Source organism: Vanacampus margaritifer, chromosome 14 (assembly GCF_051991255.1).
Source record: "Vanacampus margaritifer isolate UIUO_Vmar chromosome 14, RoL_Vmar_1.0, whole genome shotgun sequence".
In the NCBI taxonomy this organism is placed as follows: domain Eukaryota; kingdom Metazoa; phylum Chordata; class Actinopteri; order Syngnathiformes; family Syngnathidae; genus Vanacampus; species Vanacampus margaritifer.
This window is the reverse complement of record NC_135445.1, coordinates 737,123-749,164: the sequence shown is the minus strand read 5'-3', so window position 1 is coordinate 749,164 and position 12,042 is coordinate 737,123. Positions and strand designations below refer to the sequence as shown.

At 41.7% G+C, this 12,042-nt stretch overlaps 2 protein-coding genes across 3 annotated transcripts; both read right to left on the bottom strand.

The window, feature by feature from the left end:
• Positions 1-238: 238 nt before the first annotated feature.
• LOC144034009 (homeobox protein orthopedia-like) lies at positions 239-8,147 on the bottom strand. 2 transcript variants are annotated; one of them, XM_077542513.1, is made up of 4 exons: positions 7,789-8,147; positions 6,296-6,381; positions 4,888-5,306; positions 239-1,568 (listed from the first exon to the last, which is right to left on the bottom strand). In XM_077542513.1, the coding sequence occupies exons 1-4, from the start codon at positions 7,887-7,889 to the stop codon at positions 1,080-1,082; spliced, it is 1,095 nt and encodes a 364-aa protein (XP_077398639.1). In that variant the 5' UTR covers positions 7,890-8,147; the 3' UTR covers positions 239-1,079. The 2 variants fall into 2 exon arrangements, with proteins under 2 accessions (XP_077398639.1, XP_077398640.1); XM_077542514.1 differs by lacking the exon at positions 7,789-8,147 and having other exon boundaries at positions 6,296-6,495.
• Positions 8,148-8,872: 725 nt separating this feature from the next.
• tbca (tubulin cofactor a) lies at positions 8,873-11,831 on the bottom strand. The gene is made up of 4 exons (XM_077543151.1): positions 11,639-11,831; positions 10,571-10,676; positions 9,559-9,645; positions 8,873-9,221 (listed from the first exon to the last, which is right to left on the bottom strand). Exons 1-4 carry the CDS (start codon positions 11,689-11,691, stop codon positions 9,141-9,143), a joined length of 327 nt encoding a protein of 108 aa, XP_077399277.1. The 5' UTR covers positions 11,692-11,831; the 3' UTR covers positions 8,873-9,140.
• Positions 11,832-12,042: the final 211 nt, after the last annotated feature.

Here is a 12,042-nt window from a genome sequence, read left to right as displayed (position 1 = left end):
TCCCTTAAACTGGAAATTTGAGATTAAATTGATTTTTTATTCATTTAAATAAAGTATTTCATGTTTCATCATGAAACTTAAACCAGTCCTGACGAAATCCATTTTTAAACAATGAAAAAAAATTAATTTCCTCACTCTTTCAACTTTGGATTTATTTTGTAAACAATGAACATCATAAAAGTTAAAATCTTATTTTAATCCATTAATTGCAACCAGCATTTGCATTATGAGTGTAAAAATAAACACAACAAAACATGTACTAAGTAGTAAAAAAAAAAAACTCGCAAAATAAAAACACTTGTGCTGTGCAATGTATAATTCTATCCAATCATGTCTCTGTCATGTGATTGAAATGATTTCCATTTTTATTGGAATCATTTCTACATGGAATCGATAGAAACATGTCTATGAGACGAACCCAAAAAATGGCTGTGACATTCTGAAAAGTCGTTATTTATCATCATCGTCATCATTTTACAGTCAATCCAGTTATGCAAATTCAAATGTGACGACAGCAAGTGTGCAACTTAGCCTTTTTCTTCTTCTTCTTTTTTCCTGGAAGTCAACAAGCTTCATCAAATAAAAATGAATAAGCGCTCTGTCAAAATCAACGTTGTAATAAATAAATAAATAAAGACCGTCTTGAATGTGAATGTGTTTGCGGCCATTTTGAATGTTTTGAAATGCGGAGAAAGGCCAAAGTGTCAACATGAGCAAATATGCTTACATTGGTTATTTGTTTGCGTGTGCGAAAACGTCGGAACATTCGGGGCTCGGTATTGATAATAATAACACGATATCCTGAATGAGTTTGACATTTTGAAGTTGGGATGCTTTGAATCAAAGAAAGAAGTCAAAAAGTCCAAATGCTGCAGTCATTCGGGAGTGTGGATTTCCCCGATATTTTTCCATGACGACGGTTCGATTCTCGGATCAGATGTTTGTGGGCGCTGATCTCCCGGCCACGCTCGGTAACGTTCGCCATTTTGTACATTTTCATGCAATTTCAATTTCACATTTATGACACTTTTTGGTTATAAATGTGTGGCATTGGCGGCGTTAGTGGAAAAATCCAAATTTTAGGTGAAGCTCATGGACACCGTGTGCTCCAGAGCCTTCCGGCGCAGCGAGGCGATGCTCGTGCCCCTCCACATGTCAGTGTCCGGCGGAGACGCGCACAGCTGCGGCGAGCCGCTCACGTTGGCGGGCGGCACCATGCCGGGGAAGGGGGGCTGGTACAGGTGGGACTGCAGCCCGCCGCCGCCCGACAGCCCCATGGAGGTGGGCGGCGGCGGCTGGAGGCCGCACTGGGAGTGGGACATGGGCGGCTGGCGGCCCCCCAGGGCGGGAGGCAGCTGCAGCTGGGACATGTTGGCGGGGGCCCAGCGCCCGTCGTTGGCGTGGAAGGAGCACAGGCCGTCGCCCATGGCCGCCGCCGCCGCCGCTGCCGCCGCCGAAGTGAACTGCTGCAGGCCGTGATGCGTCGGGAGCAGCGTGCCCGGGGACCGGAACACGTTGGTGCTCTTCTTGCGCTTCTTCCACTTGGCGCGGCGGTTCTGGAACCACACCTGCACGTGGACCAACACGCCACAATGTGAGAGCAAGCATGTGAGAGCAAGCATGTGAGAAGCAACGACAAATCAGTAGTGCATGAGAGCCTTTCAGTAGCGGATATGAGAGCATTTCAAAAACGAATCTAACCCCCCCCCCCCCAAAAACAAAAAAAACATGAGTGTGTATGAGCATTTCATTAGTTTATATGAGAGCATTTTAGCACTCCATATGTTGCATTTGAGAGGGGGGAATTCAGAATTGTGAAATGAGAGCATTTTAGTAGTGAATGTGAGAGTTTAGTAGTCGGGGGGGTCAGTCATGTATGACAGCATTTAAGTGTATCAGTAGTGTGTATGGGCATTTCATTTTCGTATGAGAGCATTTCCGTAGTTCATGAGAGCATTTCGATCGTCAATCTAACCTCAGTCACGTTTCCTGAGAGTGGTTCAGTAGCATGAGCAAAAAAGTGTTAGTAGTGTGTATGAGAACTTTGCTAGTTTATATGAGAGCATTTCAGCACTGCATGTGAGTATTTAAATGTTGCATATGAGAGGGGGGAAATCAGAATAGTGTAAATGAGAGTGTTTTAGTAGTTATTTGAGTTTTTCAGTAGTGTAAATGTGGGGGGGAAAGCAGCAGTGCCAGTGACAGAATTTCAGTGGAGTTGAGAGCATTTCAGTAGTATATGTGAGAGTTTTGAGTAGTCAGTCATGTATGACAGCATTTCAGTCATGTATATGAAAATGGTACCGTGGTGTATATTAACAGAAATGTATCATTATTGTGTATGAGCATTTCTTTCATTCATATGAGAGCAGTTCGGTACTGCATGAGAGCATTTAAATGTTGCATATGAGTGAGGGAAAAACTCAGAATCCTGTATATGAAAGTTTCTCAGTAGCGTATAGAGTCCAAAAAATCAGCTACCCAAGAGAGACCATTTCACGAGTGTGTTAAGAGCACTTTAGTGTATAAGAAAGTTTTGAGTGGGAGGAAAAAAATCAATAATGAATATGAGAGCATTTCAAGAGTGTATATGAGCAGAAAAACACTTACTCGACCAGTCACCATATGTCACTCACATAGATAGATGTACAATAGTAAACTATATAATTATGACAAAATATATAGCTTTTTTTTGGGGGGGGGGGGGTGTATATAATTGCACATAATAGAGTGTACTTGGGTGCCCTTCAAGAAATAGAATACAGGAATTTTGTGGCTGACTGGGACACTGAGTGCACCTCAAATGATTGACAAGCTTCTCCTTAGTATGAACACCAATCGTTTTTTTTTTTTTTTAATGATGCATGTTTATTAGAATTCATTTGTGATAATGATCAGTGTTTAGGCAAAATTACGTTTAAAAAATAAATACGGTGTGCCGCATCAAAACGAGTCAGACGTAACGTTTGGAGTTCATTAGCAAGTGTTAGCTAGTTAGCTTGCTGTGATAGCTAGCTTTGGACTTTGTTAATTGATACTAAATAAAGGCTTCACCGCAAAATAGTTGCACTGTAATAAAACTGATGTATGTAATGTGTTCATGACAGAATTAATCTTCACTCTACATGATTTATGTATACATATAATACGTTACAGTGTGTAGCCTAATTTTATCTTAATACGTATTTCAAAGATGCACTTTCGTGCCCCTTTGTGTTGTTTAAATATGCTCTCTTGGGTCAATTAATTAAGCGATTAAACGCACCCCATCCCTTTTATTAAAAGCATAAATACAGAAGGCCTATGTTATTTAATTCTGATTTAGGGATGACTGTTTTTAATTTACGTAAGACGAAGTAAGTGCAGCTGCCTTCTCTCGTTTTCACGAAACACTTTCGTCCAGCTTTAACATTTTAAGGCGTGTGATTTCATCGTTTGCTTTTGTTCGCTATTTGAACACGTCACCAATATTGATCGAATTATAACGACCACTATTTTCCTAGGAGATTCAAAAGGAAGCGAGTGCACCGCAAACTGTCGATTAATGTCCTCGAAATACACTCAAACGACCTTCAATTTGGTACGTTTTTGAACAAAAATGTTTTTTTTAAAAAAAATCATAAATCATCCGGCCGATCCTAATGGTAAGTCTTTACGGTTTTTGCGCTCAAGGTGCGCCACGCACTCATCGGGGAGAAATGATTTTAATTTCCAAATAAAGACAAAATAGGCCATTTTCTCAAAGGCGTCTGGCGCAGGTCACAAGCACACGCAATAAAGCACGAGAAAAATGTGCGACTCCACCTGATGATGATGACTTCAAAAATGAAAGTAAGCCATATTGGGGCGCGTTAATGCGCAGGAAAAGCAGCGGTGACAAATGTTGACGATGTTATTTCCCGACTCGTCACATGATGAATGGCAACATTTGCGCGAGGAAGTCAAGCAGCCGAAGACAAACTCAAGCGTCTCCGGTTTCTGCGCCGTAATAACAATGCAAAAAGGTTCAAATATATCTTCAAAAGACAAAACAAACCAACAAATAGGACAGCCTGTCTCGTCTCTGTCTGATGAGCATCATTTAACGTTCTAATTTTATGCAAATGAGAGTCCAATTGCACATAAGAACAATAACAGTCATGATGATTATGATGATGATGATGATGATGATGATGATGATGACGATGATTATTATTGAAATTATGATCCTTTGGCTTGCAGGATATGATATCTATATTTTATTCTATTTTAATGTATTCATTTTATTGCATTATTGCATTTACACTTCAGGTCTGAGATTGCGTGAACTTCTTAGCCATATATTTTTACACTCACGTATATTATTTATTGCCAAACAACAGAGGCAATAACAATACATTTGGATAAGGATATAAAATGATATAAAATATGGATAATGGGTCACGTGTAAAATTATTTCGAAAAATCTGAATTTTAATCAAAGATTTTTTGGGGACAAAAACTTGCAACAATAACTAAAAATAATAAAAATTCTACAAAAATTACAACAACCTTTTGAAATGCACCAGATTTGACATTTCATTTAGTTTGACAATAATTACATTTTAAGTTCTTGTTCTTCTTGCTTTTTTCCCCACTAACAGATTAGAAAAGTTCAACTTTTTTTTTTTCCCGGTCTCAATGCAGCTCTGGAAAAGTGACAGATAAAATGCTGAAGCTTTTTTTGTTATTTAGACTTGAGTTTTCTTTTTGTTTCTTTGTTTTCTTCATTCAAAATTATGTCATTACAATTTGAGAGTTGTCAGTATTTGCAACCAAAATGTTGCAAATGTTTTTCCGTTGCACAAGCGAAGGACTTGGAGTGGACGACAGGCGAAGGCGGCGTTTTCTCGAGTACTGGACCGGTACCTGCACTCTGGACTCGGTCAGGCCGATCCTGAGGGAAAGCTCCTCCCGCATGAAGATGTCCGGGTAGTGCGTCTTGGCGAAGCTCCTCTCCAGCTCGTTGAGCTGCGGCGGCGTGAAGCGGGTCCGGTGCCGCTTCTGTTTCTGGGCCTGCTGTTGGTTCTGGTTCGGATTCTGCTGCTGACCTCCGCCGGCGGCGTTCGCTTGCTTGTCCTGCGCCTTGATCCCCTGCGCCGGGTTCGGGTGCAGGGAGCCTCCTCCTGCCGGCCCGGACGAGGTGACGTCGTCGGCGGGGAGCATGGTGGCGCCCTCCACGCCGTCCGGGCCCGGTTCCGCGGAGTGTCCCGGGTCCGGTCCGCTTCCGGCCAGCCGGCATTTTAATGTCTCGCGGTGGCCCAGGAGCTCGGCCGCATCTTTCATCCCTGCACGCGCACGCGTGACAAAACATTTCATAAGCTTAAATGTTGTTGTTTTTTTTCTTTTCTTTTCTTTTCTTTTCCATCCTTTGGTTCAATTTCAACACAAGCAATTTACATCGACAAAAGTGAATAGAGAAATTGTCGCTCAAAATTGCACGTCCTTTATGTTCGGTTATAGCCTAAAGAGCTAAATAAATATAAACAAATAATTATATATATCTTTTTAAATCATGTTAAAATAAAAATATATTTTGTGTTACAGTAACCCAAATACCAGGCAAAACAACCCGAACAAATGCGTGACAAATTTTGATTTGATTCTATGAGCTCATGAATTTACAGAGACAGAATTTTGATCGGGCTAAACACAATGATTTGATTTTTGATTGAAATTAAAATGTAATACATTTCAAGACAGTAGGCCTACAAGAAAAATATGAGACAGTCCCCGTTCAATAATGTAGTTTTTATGTTCTTTAAATTATTTTACTGCCATTTTTGTATTAAAAAAAAAAGATTTTGTGTAAATAAACAATCAAAAAACACACAATTTCTCCCCAAAATATTCAAGTTATATAATATTATTGCATACATTCTATATTAAAGCTTATTATGCACATCGTTGTACTAAGAACACATGAAAAAAACTCCTACATTTTAATCTCCATTATTATTATTAACTGGGCTAAATCATGACATATGAAACGAATTAACGAAAAAAAAATCAAAGGGAACCACATTTTTATAAAAGTTAGTGGTGGAAATAAATGTATGGAGAGAAAAAAGAGCACTTCAAGCTGCCCTTGAAATGCTCGCCATGCGTTCTCCATCCCAACATAGTTCAATCAAATTACGCAGCAATATCATAATAATTGCTTTTCCAATGAATTAGCGCAACGAATCAAGGCCGCGCGCATTGAGTGACGATAGCGTGCGTGCGCGCGCGCGCGTGTGTGCGCGTGTGTGAGTGTGTGTGTGAGTGTGGAGCTTACAGCAGAGTTGAAGCGCCGAGTTGGGCGACGACAACTCACCCAGGCGAGCATCCAAGAGGTCGGCGTGAGAGAGCATCGCGCGCGCCCTGTCAAACCCACAGCCAAAGATTGAGAAGAAAAATGAAAAAATGAAAAAAAAAAGGCCAGATTTTTTGGGGGGGAAACCCCGTCTGTGCCTATTTAGGAAATCTCGCAGTACTTAAATGAAAGCAAATTCGTTTTGCGCTTAAAAACACGCGCAGCTTGCATTAAAATGCACTTTGGAAGGAGGGGGAGGAGCTTAACCGGCGAGCGGAGGCTCCTGCGGCCGACGGCGACGACCAATCAGAAGGGAATGAACCCCCCCCCCCCCCACCACCACCACCACCAGCACTTGATTGACCTTAATTGGCTTTGATTCGTGCACTCAATTAAAGCAAAATGAGAAAAATAAATAAATAACGTCTTCTGTGGTGCTTAACAAGTAGCAACAAGCTAAAGTCCCCTGGTTAGCATCAGCACACATCGATTGAATCGCATGGATGGAAATGAAGGACAAAATTGGATTTCAAAAACACTTTGCGTCATTTATCATACAATCCACAATCATTAAATGGACTAGAGAGCACCGAAGCTAACATGTTAGCAAACATTAGCTCAAGTATGCTAACATGAACGTTTGTTATATTTCGCAACAAAGTTTGTATAACTGAAGATTAGCTCACTGTTAACATTAGCAGTTTGAATCACACATTTTCACCGATGAAAATTAAGCAGCCTTTATTTGGCATACATCAATCATTTAAAAAAAACATAATTTTAACATTAATCATCAAATTGCGCTGGAGAGAAACATCAATTTAGTTGGACTCGCTGTTAGCAAATGTTAGCTCTAGTTTGCTAACATAATAAACATAATAACTTATGCAATTTATATAAAATGAGTGCATAGATTTGTATAAATATAGACTAATAATGTAGTTATGATTATTACTAATAATGTAGCTTTATTTGAGGATTTTTTTTAATCCTCAAAGAAGCTAATGAACATCAAAAACATGTAATCAATATTAATATTTTTATATCTATTAGTCATTTTTAGGAATTAAAAAACAATCCAATCCAACTGCACTTTTAAAAGACACGATGTAAAATACATATTTGCAAATATTTTGTTTCTACATTTTAACAGATTTATTTGTAGATAATACAAACATGCTTTTACTGCGAAATTTCTAAGTGAGTTTCACAGCCTCAGGGCCTTTTTTTTTTTTTTTAAATAAGCAAGCCTTATTCAACCATAAACAAGTCAGGAAGTCAGACAAGAAGAGGAAAGAGTGGAAAACAAAAACACAAGCTAGAAAAAGACAGAAACATAACTAAATATGTACTTTGGAGTGACATTAAGGCATTAAATGTGAAAGAATGAAGATTTAATTAAAGATGTATTAGCTATTACATGTTTTTGTTTATAGTATTAAATGTATTTGATTGAACTGAAATGCAATTCTCACCTTCGAGGTATGGAGAATTTCTTTTTGATTTGCTTCCAGATTGTTTCTTGTGTTCCGAATAGTACCAGACACAACTTCGGGTACATCTCGCGAGAGTTCATACATGCGCTTAATATGTTTCATCTCCATTTAGTTGCTCTACGGCTGCGACAAGTGATGGAATTGTAAACATCTGTCCTGGAGGATGCTACTCACAAGATCAACTTGCAGCAGCACGCAGATGTCAAGGCTGGACCGGCACAAAACAGAACCGCAGAGTCGCCGCGCGAGCGCACGTGCACTTGAGGCCTAACTCGATTAGCACGATGACGTCACCTGCGGCCGCGCGGACTCCATCAAGGGCAGGCCGGGACTTTTGTGAAAACAATACAATTACACCTCCAAATGGAATCATCAGCGCAGAAAAGCCATTTCCTCTTTGGGGGGGGGGGCAGCGGGAGGAAGGGGGCGGGGCCGAACAGTGTTTTTTTGTGTGTGCTGGGGATTCATAGTAGGGATTGTCTATAAAATGAGACAAAATGTTGAATGCCATTTTTTTTCTAACATTAGCAATGATTTATTTGCAAATCCCTTTTGCATTGGACGCGGTCTTCGGCGTTCACACGCCACATCCAGCACACGAAACATTTAGATTTAATACAGAGTCGGATCCAACTGGCAAATAGTTTCATTTAGTTTTAAAAACGTCTGCTAGCTTAAAGCAAAATGCCATAGAAGGGCTGATGGGAAAATGCATTGATAATTCAAAAAAACAAAAAACTGCAGCATTAACACACGTGACAGTAATTCATAAAAAGTGAGCATACAACAATATCCGCTTCATAATGATGCTGAAATTCCCCCCGTAGAGCTCAGTGCTGCCTGGCATGTTGTGGCACGATGTGGTACTACACTGAAGGAGATTGCGTGTGTACTGTAAAAAAAACCCTAAAAACAAAAACGGTCACATAAAAATCGGTGATGAAGTCAGATAAATCGTGTGGAAAAACAAATGGCCAAGTTATTATTTACATTTAAATCCGCGTGGAGTTAATGGCAAAGTCAAGTGGATGTGATGCGACACCAAAGAGAAGACAAACGTGAGTTCCAGTCGGTCTGCAAAATGTATTTGTGTTCACAACATCATCACAACAACAAGACAAATATAAACTAAACTTGCATTGATTGGGAGAGTTTAAAAAGCGGCGGTCAACGTGGAGCGGTTTCTGTATGCAAAAAAAAAAAAAAAAAAAAACGGAATGAAGATTTGGGGCAAGTTCACGGTGAAAACAAACACGTCACGTCACGTCACGTCGCGTCGCGTCGCGTCGCGTCGCGTCGCGTCACGTCACGTCACGTCACGTCACGTCACGTCACGCCTCCAACTTGATGGAGTCCAACACGCTTTTGGCTTCCTGGTACTCGGTCGACTCGGATAATTCCTCTTCCGCTTCCTGCAGGGACGACAACAAAAGTTGACGGCTTTTAACAACTAACAATCAAAAGTTGTTGTTGTCGTGAGAACGGGAAAAAGAAAGCAGGAATTGTGCAAAAAAAAAAAAGGAAAAGAAAGTGACTTCAATAAATGTTTTAGTTTTCTGAGGGTAAACGGGAACACGTCCTCAAAGAAATAAACGTCAAAATAAAAAGGCAGCCACAGCAAGCTAAATGCTAAATGCTAAATGGACGGCATTTATGGCTTCAGCGGCACCAGGCGGCGCCCAAAGCGCTTCACAATCAGGCCTCGCATTCACTCGCTCATTCAGCAGCGCTCGACGTCGTCCAACTGACCAGCAAGTGCGTGAGGTCAGCGTGCGCGACGGTCATGCGGCGCCGGCTGTCCGGGATCATCATGATGGTTTCCTGCAAGCTCGCCAACTGAAAGACAACAACAGCAGACAATTCAGTTTAAGGCCTAAAACCGCCAACGCGACGTCGGGAGTCGAAGCGCGTTGGGCCGACGCCACGCGCCGTCCGATCAGTGTATAAATTAGTGTCGTGAAGTCGGATGGGGTTGGAATAGGCGGGGGGGGTGTAGACCTTTGCAAAGCGAGGCGTCTTTGGCACCGGCAGTGACGTGATACGTTTCAAGCCATGACGAGATTTTCAAAATCCCACCAAAAGCATCGGCACGAACGTCCGAGGAGCGCGCGGCGAGCATTTCTTGGGACTTTCACAGGCCTTTTTGCAAACTGACCATTTCTTCCCAAGGAATAGATTGCCACGCCCTCTAAAACAAATTGAGTTTTATACGCCGTCGTGTGCATTTGATCCCGCTGAGATTTTCCCTCGCGAGCAACTTTTCAAACCCGTCGAGTGATTGAAAAAGCGCCGGCGCGTGCCAAAGCGAGAGCGCCACCAGGCGGAGAAGAAAAGTCACGGCGCCCTGCGGCTGCAGTGGAACGATCCCATCAGCGGCGGGAAAAAAGATGATGACACTGAGCCACGTATTGATTCCATGAAAATGAAAAAAAAAAAACCAACAAGCTGTAATCCATCCTGCGTGAGCGGCATCATCTCCAACCGCCATCCGTCTGGCCTCGCCACCTCGCCAGTAACGCCAGCCAAGCGTGCCGCCGCTCCGCCCCCGAATCAATCAACAAACAAAACACGCACACGCTAGGAATTTGAATGCTAGCAGCAAACATGGCCGCCGGGTGAGGACGCAAAGCCGAGGAAATTGAAACCACAAGAACAACAAAATGGAGGACAAGGTCACTTGGCGTCAACTATCAAATCTTTTTACAATTCATCGACACCAAAGTGTCACGTGTTCTCGGGCGTGACGTGCGATGCAACATACGTGTTGCTTGATGAGGTAAGTATCGGCGGCGTCCGCTTTCAGCTGCTCGATCTTCTCCTCCTGCTGTTTGGCCTCCGTCTTGTACGACGCCTCCTCTTTGGCCAGCCTGCGCACAAACGCAATCTTCAATGTGTTTATTATCTGCCCCCTAGTGGCCGAGGCTGGCACACCACGAGGAGCAGCACAACATCCAACGAAATGAATCAAATTCTTGACATTGCATTTGATGACGTCTTTGCTGGAACTTTTTTTTCTTCTTTCAGCTCTTGAACGATCGCGACTCCACTAATGCTGTCACTATTGAATATTTTTAGAATCGATTAATCTATCGATGAATCAACCGATTAATCAACTCATCAGATTCATTTAAAATTTTGCATTAAAATGTATTACAAAAGCATTTTCTTAACCCGATTAGTGTTTACTTACTAATGGTTGGTGTTTACTTCGAACTTTGAATTTGTATAGTTATAGTGATAAAAAAAATAAAAATCTCTTTTTCTTAACAAGGAATCAACAAAGTTGGAAATCAAAAATAATTGAAGTAAATAAAGGAAAATGACAGCTTATTTGCCTGAAGAAATCTACTTAGTTCCATTTGTATTTACAATGACAGTAAGGCGTTAACGTCCCAGAGGAAGGTTGCAAATCTTTACGAGCATATTAAGAACACAATAAACAGAAAGTACAACACAAATGTCAAGTATGATCGTCACAGTAGTTTGCTTGTCGTTAGCCACACGGGAGCTAACGAGTAAACGGACAGCAAATGCTAACAAAACGCCACGAGCGATGCTAACAAATATAACAACATATATGGCAGCGCCACATAATAGTTTTAAAAAATATATATAAAAATATTTTGTGGAAGACCGCAACAGTGCGGCGCACTCTTCAACAGGCCTGCGCCAAAGCACCGGAGTGTCGTAAAGCCTTTGCCGGGAAACGCTGTCGCATCTTGGGCCTGGTCCGCCGCCGAGCCAGCCTGTTAGCGCTGCTAAGCTAACTAGCCTGCTAGCTGCCTCGGTGTCACGTTCCCTGATGTAACTTGTTACTAGGCAAACTTACCGCCTCAAAACGCCGGTTTTGATCTTGATCTGTCGTATTCTTGGGTCGGCCATGGGTCCGGCTGGTGAAGTAGAAGTTTATTGTGCAGAATGAGATATTGTTGTTGTCGCGTGCCGGAGCCAAGCTAAGCTAGCAGGCGGAAGGCGGAAGTCGGAAGGCAGTCGCGACTAAATGATGACAGTGCAATCGATCGAGTAAATCATTAACAAAGACGCGTCAGTGCGCACAACTGCGAAATAGGAAAATATACAACGATTTGCATGAAAGGCTTCCAAATAGTGTTTCATTTACAAATGGCTTGCTTACTATATTGCGTGGTGCAATCACATGATGATGACACCACGAGTAAACTTGACCACCAAGTACTTTTGACCAATTAAAACAAACAAACAAATCAAATGTCT